Source organism: Mchenga conophoros, linkage group LG23 (genome assembly GCF_057382185.1).
Source record: "Mchenga conophoros isolate Kocher_MC1m ecotype Shallow Benthic linkage group LG23, M_conophoros_male_GT1.1, whole genome shotgun sequence".
NCBI lineage: Eukaryota > Metazoa > Chordata > Actinopteri > Cichliformes > Cichlidae > Mchenga > Mchenga conophoros.
In genome coordinates, this window is record NC_140547.1 from 18,632,854 (window position 1) to 18,648,915 (window position 16,062).

Genomic DNA, 16,062 nt, shown 5'->3' on the forward strand with positions numbered 1-16,062 from the left:
ACATTGCTGTTAAGTGAAATAATGCTTTGAACTTTCAAAACTAAAATCAGAGAGATGCTTAAAGAGCCCATTTAGAGCTGCAGAACAAAAAGAATGTGCTTTCAAAGTGCAGCTTTTACATTTAATAGACTTTGACCCACTTTAAATACACTATAATTTTGTGTCTAGTTGATATTAAAGGGATTTGAAACTATATAAGGAGCCATAATGTCTGAGATTCATAGGTAGAAAAACTGGGTTATGCAGAAGTAAACAAAACTAAATCACTGATGACTGTGGTTGCAGGTCTGCTTCGTAGACTGTGCAAGATGTGTTCGGCTGCATCTTGTCAAAGTTTCCCTGATCACAAGGCTGAAGGTTTCAGAAAGCATCGAAGTGTCCCAGTGGTACGACATATGGATGACATACACAATCCAGTACCAGCGTCTTCATGCCGTGCGGTTTCTCTCTGGCTGCCTGTATCCACCGTGACCTCAGTGTGGAAACAACTTTGTCCATTAGGTGTTGTTAATTCTGGCGACCACAAAGCCAATCTCCACTTTCACTCCTTCAAGTTCTGTTTTTCAGAGCAGGGATCCAAAAATCTGAGGCAGCAGCCAAACCCTCCACAGATGGAGCTGACATTAGGTTTTAATAAGACGCCCAGAGTGGCAGAGGACGCCTAGGTCAGGCTTTCCAATGGCTCCTCCAACTTGTTTGACAGGGAAGGAAAAATATGTATTATTAGAGGCAGCAGAGATCAAGGGGTGATGGAAAAGAGCATTGGTGAGTCTCAGTCGGTGTAATATCACTCAACACACTGGGACAGTTCAAGCTCAACAGCAGTGGAGATTTCAGGGTTGTAATTCATCATCTTGATTGGTTGAAGGTGATTTGTCTCTGAGTAACGTCGAGCTTTGGAACAGGGCTTTCTGGTTGTCCATAAAACATAAAATACATGAGAGGAGGTAAAAAGCTTTCATGTTCACTAAACCAAAACTGGTTTTATGATGAATCTGTGACATATGTGAAGTTACTCATCATAAAGGTAAACCCCAAAAATTAATTTGCAATATTTTACCAGACTATGAACTGTTCCTTAAAATATCCCTGAAAGCTCAAAGCTTTAGAGACAGAGCTCAGTGTACAGCTTAGACAAAACATGCAATCAGCATTGGGACAACAAGTGAAGTTAATCACCCGTCTTCCAGACATTCGTTCATGATGTTCCCTTCATAGGGTGTCTTCAGATAGTTTCCCCAGGACAGTAGCACAGCGGTTGGGCTAATAGAACCAATCACCAGGTGAAGCGGCTTCTCCAGGTTCACTTTACCTGTTGGGACAAGTGAGTACAGAGTGAGACTATGTGTTGGCCTGTTTATCAGTTTGAAGCCCACATGTAGCTGCCAGCATACCTGTGCAGTGTTTCTTCACATCGTTAGCTGGGATTGGTTGGACGGCCACCAGGTACTTTGGTTCTGCATCTGAAAAAACATGTCAAATGAGGTCAGGCTTTGTGATGTACACCCAACAGAATGATGCAGACAAAGAAGAATAAAAGCCAACAACAACAAAGTTGGATAAAACCACAACACACAGTTGCAGACAGTACCATTTTTTTTTTTTTTCAAATAGTGGTACAGTTACAACCTGTACTGCTGCAACTACCATGGCAAGTATGTTGCAACCTTCCCTACAGAAACATGAACATCTCATGTGGGAGTTCATAGAGGCTGAAACATGTGAGGAATTCTGCACTCTCTTATGGTGATTATGTCATGGCGGGTATTGTTGCCCCCTCCCTCCCCCACCTTCCTCCCACACATGGACAGAAAGTAGACACACAGATGTGAATGATTATAGATAAGGAGAGAGTTTCTTTGCTGAAATACAAGGATGGCAGTTTAAACATCCACATGTGAAAACACTCACATCTTCTTTCATAATAATCTGATTTCCATCCAAGTCAAATGTTTTCTGCTTTTGTTCTTTGCGTCTTTAACTCCAGAGTTCAGCCTCAACCTTTTTGTGTTTATCTGTCATTTTTCCTGTTCTCACCCACATGCACGGTTTCCTTTTCCAGCACAAACTCATCTCTTAGTCTGACTTTCTTTAGTCAATTTAACAGTGCAAAGTGTGGCTTACATACAGGAACATTGGCCTAGATCCCCGTAAAAATAAAGAAACTTTTGTAAATGTCTGGGAATCACTGAGAACTCACTGATATTATATTCAGCACACATAACTACGGCACTATATGTATCATAAAACACTACAAAATATAAAATCACAAAAGCTACAAAGAGTTTTAAAGAGGTGTAAAAAAAAAAAAGTAAAGTATTACAAAAGTTATGATAAAACAGTTATGATGTAAAAATAGCTACAAAACTGCAAAACAACTAGGTGAACGCACCAGAAAGTCTTATAAAATAACAACAAAGTTTTGTAAAACAGCTATGAAGTGGTTTTAAAGAATAAAAATTACAGGTCAAAATCATTTGTAAGCCTACACTGAAAATCATTGTTCCTTTCTTAGTGACCTTTGAACTCCTCCTGATGACTGAGCTCTCTGAGTTTCACTCAGTCATCAGTGTGAAAGTAAAAGTTCCACCCTCACTTATTAAACCTCTCTGGAGACCTTTTTAAATGATGAATGACTGTTAAAGCAGCTGCTGTTTCTTCCTGCCTTTAGCCTGGACACCATTCAGCTTTTTTATTTATGACCAGTTATGGGGGAGGAACGCCTCACTGTCAAACTGAGCACATTTACTCTGCAAATATCGCCTGATTTTTGTGATCAATAACTCAGCTCCTCATATTTGATTAATATTTCAGCCATCTGTGCGATCAATATGGTAATTTCTTCCTGTATCACGATGTTCTGTAGCATCTAACAAAGCCGCTGTCACCTGATGAAATGCTTCTTTATCACAATCTCCTCATTCAAATGACTTCATTTAAAATTACAGCGTTTTCTGACAGTTCTCTGGACTGAGTGATGTTTAACTTTTTTTCCAAAAACAAACCAGTGTCTTTGTTGGTTTGAGAGGAGACTGTATTCATCTCTACAGGTGTAAACATGTCCCACCCCCCAAATTGCCCCATCTATCACATGCCCTAAACAGATTAAGGATTTGTCTGTATTTACCAAACCATCCTCCAAACTTGAGCCAAAATTCAGATGTTTTTAACACCATACAGTGCTACTGTTTCTCCACTCTCGTGCAGTAAAGTTTAAATTGAAACAGCAACAGTTTGCCTGCAGAGGAAATGGTGAAGTATCCCTGAGTCGTCATGAAGCCATGTTTGTGTCTCATGTGGCTAAAAAAACCAAAACCCCGAAACCACCGGCAGCATCGGATTTAAAGAGTCAACACTGCGGTTGCAGTCCTCCTGGAACTGCTGATGGATGATCCTCCATTGAGGGTTTTTAAACAGGAAGGTAAACACCGCAGGAAATGTTTAAGAGCAGTTCTGATACCACAGTCCCGCCCAGATCGTCAAACTGACATGACATGACCTTGAGGCAGAAGTGGCAGTGATGAGAGATGAGTGGTGAAAATGAAGAAGGAGATTAAATTAAAATTCTCCCAGAGGAGCTCCAAGATCCTCCTGTATCTAACTGTTTATATGTGTTTATCATCTGTCTGCTGGATTTAATTTTCCCACAGTGAGGAAAGTAAACATGACATGGAAGAATGGGATACCTGATTTTCCCAGCAGCACATGAACTCAGCATGTCTCATAATGCCAAGAAAGGAAGAAACACTTAGATCTGAATTATTCAAATCAAATAATCTGAAGATGTTTGGATGTGTGGTGAGCTGTCCACCAAACCTCAGCCAGATATTGCACAGTTTGAACAAGGTACAAACCCATATGGAAAAGATATAAATAAATCTTATAAAGTTTGTATCTGTCTTGTGTGAAACTTATATGAAAAGCATACAAGAGTGAAAACAGATATAAGATCCTTAGAAAAATTATATAAATGAAACTTGTATGTTTTGGATACTTACTAAAACAATATATGAAAGTGGCCACATTCATGAGTAAATCATATAAGCCTTATATGATTCACTATATGAAGTAGGCCACATCTGATGCAAGTCTTTTATAATTTCTTTCTATTTCTTTTCCATATGGGAAGCTACTAAGTAAAGAAATGAAGCTCACAATTGATGAGAAAAGCTTTTTTGTTCACCGAACCTAAGCCAAATTTTAAGTCATATTAATTAATCATCAATGGCAAAATATATTTTATGTCATCAGAAATATACCAAGAAAATCAAAGCTAGACCATGCAAATTCTGGCAATTTTTAATCAGAATCATCAGAATCAGATTAGCTTATTAGTCTCAGAGGAAATTATGTGGTCACAGTTGCTCAAAGAGAGTCAGAAAACATACAGCATCCAAAAGACTAAAAAAACAGACCATAACTTAATCAAAAGTTGGAACTTCACTTCCATATCTGACTTAAGTATCTTTAATGCGATACACAGAGAGACTGGAGTAAAGCTGATGTTTCTCAGCAAACTACTAATGTTGTACCAATTTATAACACGAGCAAAATATTATGCCAGAGTTCGGATGTTTTCATCAAAGCCAATCAAGCAGTTGATGAGAAAATTGTCTTTAAAAGTTTGGGCTCTTTTTGTTGAAGTCTCCACCAAAACTGATGCCAACTTTTAAGGAAGTTCCATCAATCATCTGAGGAAAAACTACCACATTTATTTTTTACCAGAAATCTATCCAGAAAACCAGTGCCAGACACTCTGGCACAATTTGGCTATTTCTACCATAAGATTTGAAGAAAAAAAAAAGACAAAAATTTATCATCACACGAGTAAATGAGGGCCTGTCTACCAACCTTCAGCCGCCTCTTCATCATTGAATTAGTATCTTAGTGACCCACACAGAGAGACTGGAGCAAAGTCACTATTACTGTACATTAATCAGAAAAGTAGGGACGCAGTGAATAAAGTATTTAAAATAGCACCACTAAACCTCAGCCAACGTCTGTGTAATTTTAAACATAGTATGAAACTACTTCCAGCAGGATGAAAAAAAGCTCAAAGCTGATAAGAACTGCAACTGCATCTAAAATCAGTAATGTCATTCATGAACAGCCCAATTTAGTTGATTTCAAAGAAAGTACAAAGCTAAATTTGCTACACTCTCATCACCAAGAAATTAAGCTCTCAAGGCTAAGAGAACCTGGATAAAAACATCCAAAAGGCAAGAAAAGTTGAGCGTTTTGGCACCTGTCCATCAACCGAAATGTTGTAGCCTCTTGACTTCTAATTCTGCCAACATACACGGCAATACTGAGCAAATTTTGGGTTTTCACACAAAGGATCACCACAAAACCTCAGCCAAATTTAGTCATATTTTAATGTTTCATAATGCCAACACGATAAGCAGTTTTGACCCAGGATTTATGTTTTTTTCACTTCCACATCTCTCACTAAAGCAAATGTATCCAAGACCATAAACAAACTTCAGCCAAATCTGGTGCTTTTTTGTGAGCATAATGCAGAGCCAATATTTGTCATTAGATGATAAATGGGCTTTCCTGCTTGAGGAGAAAAGTCCTCATAATTCTGGTCTAAATTCCAAAAGCTGCTGCAGTCATTTAGTCCCAAGTCTGCAGGAGTGCAAACAAACTCATCCTGCATGAAAACTGGTGTTGAAGGATGACTTTCAGCCGGTTTTCTGTTAACCCTCTCACTGTGGCCGATTATATGCATCATACCATCGCAACTTTTAGAGCTTTCTTGGTGTGATGGGATAAAAATTCTTGGCTGCGCTTCAGAAAACGGATCAGAGCCACCTGCTGCTGTCACTGTGAGACTCTGCTGCTTCTCAAAGCTTCTTACATTCTTCTTTTCCCGAAAGTATTCCTACAGAAACTCTCACTTTCCCACGAGTGTAAAGCTTTAGACATGGAGGTTTGGTGGTCACACCGATGCAGAAACAAAAGTTCCAGAATCAAAACAACACAAAGTCGTGGTTTGGCACAGATTTAATCATCTCCTCATGAACCTGTTTAATGTTTTAAAGACAGACACTAATACATTCAGCTTCTGAGAATTGTATAAAGGGAAAATATTCGGAAAAGGGAGTGGAAGGTTTCATTTTGCCCAAGTGTACTATTTATTTCTAATAAACTTTTAAGGAAATTCATAAAGATCTGCTGCCTTTTATCTGCAAAGACCATCTTCATCAACAACTTGATACTGATTAAAACAAATGGAAAAGTAAATTGGAAAAGAAAAACATAAATATGCACATACTGTAGATGAAGAAATATTTGTGGGTCTTACCCATCTCAGTCTCGTAGGGCTGTCCGTTTTCAGGCAGCTGGATGAACTGTTTGGAGAACATGCTGCTGCCGTAACCCAGAATATAACCCTCTAACTTCACATCTGGACTTGGACGCACAAACTTCATCACAATGGTGTCACCAGTGGCGTTGATTCGAACCTTCATGTTCTGTCGACGCACTAAGGAAGAGAAGAAGCAAGACTATTAGGGAATATCAGGAATTCAACAACAAATACTCAAGGTGAGAAAAAATCATAACATAATCAAAGTTCATGTAATAAAAATTTACAAAGTCAGAACTGTGTGATACATTTCAAAGACATTTTGGTTTTTGACTCAAAAAATTGGTACCAAGACCAGATTTAAATGTTTCAAGACCAAGCTCTGATTTACTAAGGCATAAATATGGGTTGAAGACCCACTGGCAACATCTGGTTGATAGGTAAAAACGACTGCTAATGAGTGGTTGCTGGCTGTCTCAAGTTGAAATCAGTCATAAAAAGGGTGGCTGTAGCTCAGGTGGCAGAGCAGGTCAACCACTAATCAGAAGGTTGGTGGTTCAATCCCAGGCTACCTCCCAGCTGCGTGCCAAATATCCTTGGGCAAGATACTAACCCCATGTTTGCCTACTGGTGGTGGTCAGAGGGCCCGGTGGCGCCAGTGTCCGGCAGCCTCGCCTCTGTCAGTGTGCCCCAGGACAGCTGTGGCTACAATGTAGCTTCCCATCACCAGTGTGGGTGAATGACTGAATGTAGTGTAAAGTGCTTTGGGGTCCTTAGAGACTAAGAAAAGTGCTATACAAATGCAGGCCATTTACTATTTTGCTCCACCAAAAATCTCTTTTTGATTGCTTTGGTCACTAACAGGTTGCTGCAGTCACCCATAATTTGCATCTAAAAAATGCACTATAAATTAAGTTTCAAGAAATTGAAATGTATCAAAAACATTTTATATACATAATAAAAAACTATGTTAATTGGAATAACATTTCATTTTCCAATAGTCATGTTGCCATTTCAGTTTTTCTTTTTTTTTTTCTTTCTCCTGCCAGTGTGCCACTGAGCTCTGTCAAACCCAAACAGGTAGTATCAGATCAATCTGATGATAATTACAGTTGAACACTTTGCGAAATTAGCACAAACAGTTAGAGAGGAACCATTTGTTTTAGCTTTACAGAAAAATCAAAGACCAAAGTGGGGACAGACAAGGACTCAAACTCTACACCAGCTCCAGTGTCGCTCTGAGCTTTTACAGTCAATCATCTTGGATATCAAGTAAGAATTCAGAGTTCAACCACATTTCACTCTAAGTACAAATTAATTAAATAGTCTTTATGAACACAAAGACAAGATACTTAAATTTTTAATTCAAAAAGTGATTGAAACATGGCATGTTATCGAATCTTCAAGTCAGTCAAATAAGGATTTTCTAATAAGATGCCCAAAACTCTAAAACTGGTCTGGAGAGAACATTTCTACTGCCTATAAGACTTTACTTTTATAGAAATTAGCTTAGAAAGAAATGGGGAAAAATCAACAGTTAAAAGTGTGGCCTATTACTTACTGCAGGAGTTATTTAAAGTTATTGTAACATGATTAAAGAGGGTATTTGCACTCAAAGCTAATCACTGAAGCTTAGTCTAGCCCACTCAGTGTCACACTGTGATCCAGCGGGTACCCCTTTAGCGTCTTTTTCCATGGTGTCTGAAATAGAAACCATGAGACTGTGGCCACATGTTCTTTGCTGGTGTAGCCACTGTCACAGGATGAAAACAAAGGAGAAACTTGTTGCAGATGACAAAAGTTTTTTTCCTAACATGTGGTTTTGCATTCTCAAGGGACTTATTTTAACACAAAGCAGGACCTTTTCCTAAAACAAACCAAGATAATCTCACTGCAACTGAAAAAAAACGAGTAAAGGTTATGTTTTTAGAAATCAAAGGCAGTAAAAACAAACCATGGTGAAAGTTTTATTGATTTAAAGCTCCATCAAACAAAAACCTAAACCATGCAGGTTTAGGTTAGTGCCTGGACCTAAGCAAGAATCTAGACCAAGTTCATAAAACGTCCATAAAGGACACAAACCAGTTCTCAGAATTAACATGTCAATTACATGAACAGCACAATAATCAATCAGCACAGTGTGGATTTTTTAGGTCTCTAAAATAATGCTATTTTCTCTTGGAGGACCAATGACAAAAGAGATCCTATATAGAATCCTGCAACACAGACGGCCAGTGTTGCACGATGTCTTCAAACGAGACAATTTTAAAATGTTTCTTGTTTTTGTTTGCTTTGTTTGTTGTTTGTTGGAGAGAAACCACATTTCCCTTGACAGGTTATTGAGATTCTGTTTTATATGTTTGGGGACGTCATTTTTGGAATAAACGGTATATTAAATTCCTGATGATGGAAAGAGTTTTTAGAGTTTTCCAACACTTTTATTACAAAATGAAGCTGCCAGAAATTTATTTCAAAGAGACAAGAATTATGTCTGTCAATTTTCTTCTTCTTACCCAAAGTTATATTCAAGACAATCCTTTCCTCAGGTTTTCCAATTCCTCCTGTGGGATCCTGAGAGAGATCCATGGGATATACATGATATTGGTGTACGTTATGGTCTCCTCAGAGCTTGGCATTCCATGCCCAGAAAACCTGGGCTGGTGTCCAGAAGGCATTTGGATTAGATGGCCGAACCACCTCAACTGGATGAATACTGGCTCTATTCTAAGCTCTGTCCAGTTTATAGTCCAGTAACATGGAAGTTTCTGACTGGACTGAACATTCCAGTCTGAAGATACAGTCTGTTCTGTAGGGGAAGTCATGCTTTGATTACATTTCACGCTGAGATGGATATCTCATCTACAATCCACTGTCTGTATATCTCTGTTTTTCATGGGCTTTTACGATTTCCCTCAGAGCCTCTGCTCAAGCAGTTAATGAGCATGTTTGGTGTCCAGTGGCAGATCCTCCTGACCTCTGTCTGCAGGGTTCAAGTGCATCATCATGGTCCACACTTAAAATTTTAACAAGGACAAAATGTTTCAGTCCTGCAGGGTTTTCTCTATAAACTTTTTATTTTCCAGGCCCCAGAGCTCTGACAGTGTCCAAACACAGGAAAGCACGAGGAGGTCCAAATTACTCTGTGAATAAGCTGCTTTAAACCAAGCCAGCATCAAACTTAGCCTCCTCAGAGTCAGAACTCACAGACATGAAACAGATTTGACTTCCATTTCCTGTGCATCATTATCTCTGATAATCCACTCAGAAACTGGAGAAAAGACGTTCAGAAGCTGCCTGGGAATCAGTCTGTTTTCAGTTTTCCTTTAGCGTCACAGTAACAGTACATCAATGAAACACTGTAAACTGAGAGTTCAGCAGACACTTCAACTACCCGCGAAGTGATACAGGCTGAGAATGTCCAACTGTACCCAAAACAAGGTTATTTCATGTGAATACACCAGAAGAACTCAAACTTTGACCTGGAAAGTCCTAAACCTAAAATGGCTGAATCAGCAGGACTTGCAGCCTCTTTAAGTTTTCCACATCAGCCAGGGTTGCTTGTTTTTCCAACACTTTCCCACCATTTAAAGAGGACCGACTTGCTTGAACATGATGAAGCTGTTAAGAGCTCATCTGCATTTGGTTTTCTCTTGAATCCACACCATGAAAACTCAATGACGAGGCAATCACACATGTGACGCTTCATGTTCCTCTCCGTGCCTTCATGTGGCTTTCCGAGCTATGGTAACATTCAGACTGGCTTCTGACGAACTGCAAACCAGTCCCAGCATAACGAACATGTTAGCTGGATTTTTGTAAGGTTTCCTACATGTAATCCCAAAAATTCCTCTGTCTTTAAAATGTTTCTACTCTGAACACAGAACTTCACTACACAGTTGTTATTATTCTCTAGCTTCTGATAATCTATCTTATCAGGTAGATCTTGTCTAGCTGTCACCACAATGCAGTATCTCAGAAAATTGTAAGGATTTTTTATATACCGGTACATTTATGATCCAAATACAATGCTCATGTAACGCTGCAAATTTGTAATATTACAAACAAATTTGTTTGTAAAAACACTGTATTTAAAAATGTCCAGTTTTTTTTAAGATTGCTGCAGCAACTTAATGTGCACCAATTTAGGTGCTGCCCCTTGCTTTGTGTGGTTCTGCTGCAGGTTTATTTCTGTTAAAAGGGAGTTTTTCCTTCCCACTGTGGCCAAAGCACTTTCCCATAGGCAGGTGATCGGATTGTTGGAGTTTCAGTCTTTTCTTTGTGTTATGTACAGTCTTCACCTTACCTTCTTGATATAAAGCACCCTGCGGCAACTGTTGTTTAGTGCCATATACTGTAGATAAAACTGAACTGAAACTGAATTGTAATGGTGTTGCAAAGCCCATGTAGATGATATTGAATGCTGGAATGTTGACAATTTTTGACTTTGTAGGTCTTTAACGAAGATTTATTGCCTCAAACCTTTCATAAAAAACACTGTGATCTGTAAATTTTGCTCCTACCTTTTATGATCCAAGTATCTCTATCAGCTGAAGCCATCAACTGAGGCTCTGTGATGTTTATGTGAGCGGTTATTCAGCCTTAAATAGAGGAAGGTTAAATCAGCTGCTGCTGGAAGACATCCTTTCATAGAAGTGACTACAGGTTAATGTGGAGCCCAATTGAGCAGTTTGAAGTGATAAATTCCAGCAGAGGAGCATTTTTCTGTTTCTGAACTGTTGTTTTAGCTGATTAACTCTCTGTGCAGAAGCTCAGTGGAACAATCAGGTCTAATTAGGCATTAAAGCCTCCTGCGAGGAACGGCATGTGCCCAATCACTAGACAAGTGTTTTCTTTTTTCTTTTTCTTTTTTGTAAGGTTTGGATTTTTCCAAGCATGTCATTGTGTTCAAGTACATCCAGTCCATCATCTTGTCTAGGTTTTCATTGGGCTGTTTGTTCATGCAGATCAGTATGAGAAAAGCCTGCAGAGAGGCCAACATGCTGGACATGTGGAATCATGTAGCTCATTCTTGGCACCGCTGTTTGGCCTGTCGAAGGCGGAGGGATAAACCTCAACATCATGACAGACATCAGCCCCCCACCCCCACGGAAAAAAAACAAACAAAAAACAGTGCTTAATATAGACGAGGGTTCCCCCTCCCAAAAGCATGGACAACATATCCCAGCTGCAGCAGTTTTCTCGGTGTGTCAAACTCTTATATCTCTGTAATGACTCTCATTTTTCCTTAGGAACAAATGGACCCTAATGAAGAGACATTAAGTACAACAAAATACCACAAGTACCCACGAAACCAGCGTCAAATGGAAGAAAAAGTACTCCAGCAAGTAACCAAAAGTACTATAAAAAATCTTAAAATAAACCCACAAACAGTAATAGCTCAAAAAGCTATCAGTGTTCTCATCAACTAACATCATCACATGTGCTACATTAAATACCTGCAACATTACAAAAGACAGTCAAAAAAGCATAACATTTTCTATAAATTCTTACAGCACAGAGCCAAATGCCCAGAAGCACAAAAAACAACCATAAGAACTCAACAATTACCAACAAAAGTACTAAAACAGGTCTTTTACTTCATCTTACTACAAGAAAAGGGTATCACAAGGAGGTAAAAGTACAGAAAAATCACCCAAGTGTGCAAAATATGAAAACCAAAGAACAAGTACTGCCATGTAGTATAAAGAACTATACATTAACTATGTCACCAGGTAGCACAAACAAACAGTAATGAACCAAGTGCATCAAAGTAAATATAAAGCTACTCTAAACTTACACTGCTATGAATCGGAAAGTACCACAAAACTGCTCAAAATAAAGTACCAAAAAGGAGCACAAAGTCCTAACAAAGGCTAAAATACTACAAGAAACCAAACTGTTACATCAAAGTACTGTGGGAAAAAACAATCCAAAGTACTATAAAATGGCATCTGATCCACAAAGAACACATAAAGTATTACTATGCACAAAGAGCAGCTATAAACTGCTCATAACCCAGAAAGGTTCCAAAATAACTACCACTAAGAATTACATTAGAAGTACAGCAAAACATCAAAATGAACTGAAAGTTAATGTTGTTCCAAAAAGTGATACATGAGTCACCGAGTACTGCAACAAAACATGAACAATAAACCACCACACAAGATGCAGTATTAGAAGGTACTGGTCGTAGTCGGACGACCAGAGAGACACACATAACATTTTCCAGTTAGCAAAAGAAATCACCTGCGTGCAGTCTGGAGTCTGTTTCTGCACACACTCAGTGTGCAGCAGCTCCTTTTAAGGGAAGAAATGCCACCAGACAACAGAGCAAGCCAGCTCATTAGCAGCAACGGTAAAACAGTGTGGTGGAACTCAAACAGTCGTCTGTGATACAGCACAGGCCCCGGTATCTCTAGACCTCCAAGCGTCTGCTCCTGCTGCTGGCTTCAGTGAGGGTTGTTATCATCTTTCAGGTGGGAAATCCCCCCAAAAGAAAATACACAAAGAACTAAAACATGCTGAAACTCAACTTTAAGCCTGAAACTGATCCTGAAATAATCTTCAAAGTTATTTATTTGAAAAACTCCATGAGAAAAAGACTGCACATTGATCCTGCACCCCCTTTTGGCCACACCTCCAGATGGTTTTTGTGTAACTGGATTTAATTTACTGAACATAAAATGTTAGTTATCATGAGATGTGTCACGGCACCCTAAAGGTAAGCTACGAAACAGCATCAAAAACCCACCCACTCATACAATTAAAATTCATCAACTAATCAATGAAAGTACAAAAATGTTACTTAGTGCCCCCTGCAGGTCACCTGCAACTGAAGTTACATTTGTAATAATTAAATCTGTTTGTGTATCCGACTCCAAACATGTTGGCTTCTCGAGTAAAGCTGGACATTTTAATGGGGAGTCTGTGGGGACTGACTAACTGCTGGTGCCTCAAAAGATATTGCATGTTTTAGCATTTAAGTGGGGACTAACCTTGGGTTGTTTTTTTTTTTTATATATAAATGACCCAAAAAAAAGGCGAAAAAGGGGGGCCCCTTCAGGTCAACTGCAACATTATGTTAAAAAAAACAAACTCAGTTTGGCTGCTTTTAAGGGGAGAAACAGTTCAAAGAGAAACCAAACAAATTAGAGAGGTATTTAATAAAAATGAAGAATAGAGAAAAAAATTATTGTTAGTGACACCTTATCGTTTTACACAATAAGTCAAAAGAGAAATCTTTTTGCAATATTTCATGGCATTTCTTTGATAGGACAAGCTTTACATCCACTCTGAGTTTGCACAGGGAAAAATGTGAAGAAACAGTTACACGTGCAAAATTATAACCCTCGAATTCTATTTGTACCTAGATGTATTCAACGAAAATAATGGGAAACAGCTGTTTTTTGAAGCAGCTGCCCAGAAAACTAAAACAGGAGTTGTATGGAAGTTTAACAATGACAAAACCCCTGCAACTGGTCTTTGTTTTACAAACACTGAGAGCCCCGTAATAACCTGTTTGGCTAGTTAACTTTTCCCTTTAAGAGCTTCGGTATAAAAACTGAATCTAACAGCTGTATGTGGGCGTGGCCTGATGAAACTGTTGTCAAGGATCCCCCGAATCTGAAACAAAGCCAGCTGAAACAAACAAAATCAAAGCAGGACTTAGCACGAAACTTGTTCCACATTTACACACGTGTCCCTGTGTGCTTCTTATTCTTCACCACATTAATTACATTTTTGCTCACTCTGTACTTTTGCCACCAATAAACTTCCCTATAAAGAAAGAACTGCGGAAAATATATGCAAAAAAAGATAAAACAAACTGGAAAAAAAAAAACCACGGAGCTCCTCCAAACACATCACTCACTCTCTCTGTCCCTCTATGTTGCTCTTGGCTGTCTCTCACCCGGTGAGGTAATCTTCTCTGAGCTGTCACGTCAGCCCACCGTGTCTCTCTGAATGAGGGGGATTTTATCATCTTACATAACATAAAAAGCTCAATGAGGCAGAAAAAAATGACAGGTTATTTCATGAATTAGCCCCTCCTCCCATCGGGCCGGGGCAGGCACAACCTGCAGCAAAGCCTGGCTGCAGGAGCTGACAAAGACACCGAACCAAAATCCACCTCAACACTCAGCCAAAAGGCAATCAGGAAAAGGCCAAAATGCATGTATTATAAAGTGTTCTGAAAGAGTATTCTGTCACTTCTCCGCAGCTGCAGACCATTATTGCAGCCAAAGAAGCCGAGTCAGCAGAAAGGAGAGAACGCACTGATGACAGAATCAGGCAAGCACCTGCAGGCGAAGAGCTGCACAGGTCATTAACGGCACACATGGCAGATTAAGCAAGACAAAAACTCAAATCTATTCACAAATGAGTCTTTTTTTATGTGCAGGAACACTGAAGGATAAGCAGGCGCTCCAACCAGGGAAATCTGCTAATTCTGCTAAAACTTGGGACAAGTAGCAGCATGAAAACGCTGTTCAGCTCTTAAACATTCAGTTTCCTCAGGGTTTCCTCATGTGTCAAAAGATTCAATAAACTCATCACATTGAACTAATTTGGACACGTTTGAGATATTTGCCTGCCTGCACCCAATCATCATGCTGACTTTAGCACTTCTAGCGTTGTCCTCATAACTTTAATGCTTTCTCTTTTTCTCTTATGTTTATGCGTCTTCTGTGGACAGATTTTTCATCCCTACTCCTACTTTATAATTTAACCATTTATTTTCACTCTTGTGTACCTGCATTGCTTCCTGCCTAAATCTCCTACATCCATTTACTTTCATCTTTGCACTTTTCCACATTTTCATGACTTAAACCTGACTTTTTTTCTTCTCACACCTCACGACTTTTAATTATTACATCCATCCTGTTTGACAGACCCACGGACACATTTTTGTTGCTGCAAACATTATTCTACATTTGCTGTATTACATTGTTATCAAGTTGATGCCACTTTGTTTCACAACTATTTGTTTCTTTTCTGTAGACATTTCACCCACTTACTTCCATTCTTTTAGCATTTATTTCTGTACATTTTCCTCATTTATTTCAAACCTCCTATTGCTTAGTACTACTTGTAAGCATGTCACCATCTTTTGTTTCACAACTTTATGCCAATCTGTTTCATTCATGCATGAAATGAGCCATTTACTCTTTTAGTTTTTGCATTTTTATTATTACAGCTCTGTTACTTTACTTATTTCTGCTCTCTTTCATGCCCGTGCTACCCCGTTGACTTCCCATTACGCTATGCAACTTGGGTTTTTTTGCATGCCGTTTTGTGCACTTGCCTCTGATCCTCTGTGCAGGGATGCCGCTGAGGAGAGTCGTGCCCTCGAGCAGCAGCAGGAGGACTCGGAGGAGGGGAGCGATGCCCGGCATGACCTCTCAAAGCTTCAGCTTGCAGGAGACGAGGATGAAGGCGAGGATGCAGCCTCTGGGATTAGCCTGGAGATGAAGATGGGGCGCAGATTTAAAGGATGAGGAGCAACCAGGTGCTGGACAACTTCACTAAGTGCCTCTCCCTGCAGTTGGTCAGTCGGACTTAGGACTTGTTCAGCTGTTGGACGTCCTCGCTGTGAAGAGGGGGACCACTGAAACGGCAACATCTATAGCTTCTGCAGGTGGGCGTGGCCTGGAAGGCATCTCCAAGCCCCACATACGGCCCTCTGTTACTGTACATGCCCTCCTCTCTCGGCAGCCTGCACCCCTCCCTTTTCTCTCTGGACCTCAAACATGATT

General features: G+C 39.5%; 1 protein-coding gene across 15 annotated transcripts in view; it reads right to left on the reverse strand.

Annotated features, from left to right (window-relative positions):
- The window catches only part of LOC146546983 (target of Nesh-SH3-like), a 36,256-nt gene extending 20,248 nt beyond the window's left edge, over positions 1 to 16,008 (reverse strand). For 3 of the 15 annotated variants that reach the window (XM_085264024.1, XM_085264025.1, XM_085264023.1), the window contains exons 1-4: positions 15,612 to 16,008; positions 6,308 to 6,487; positions 1,395 to 1,463; positions 1,180 to 1,312 (exon numbers count right to left, since the gene is read on the reverse strand). In XM_085264024.1, coding sequence (XP_085120150.1) covers positions 1,180 to 1,312; positions 1,395 to 1,463; positions 6,308 to 6,487; positions 15,612 to 15,702 — 473 coding nt within the window. In that variant the 5' untranslated portion in view covers positions 15,703 to 16,008. The remainder of the gene's footprint in view (positions 1 to 1,179; positions 1,313 to 1,394; positions 1,464 to 6,307; positions 6,488 to 15,611) is intronic. The other 12 variants (XM_085264029.1, XM_085264028.1, XM_085264026.1 and 9 more) reach the window with 9 other exon arrangements.
- Between the last annotated feature and the right edge of the window lie 54 nt (positions 16,009 to 16,062).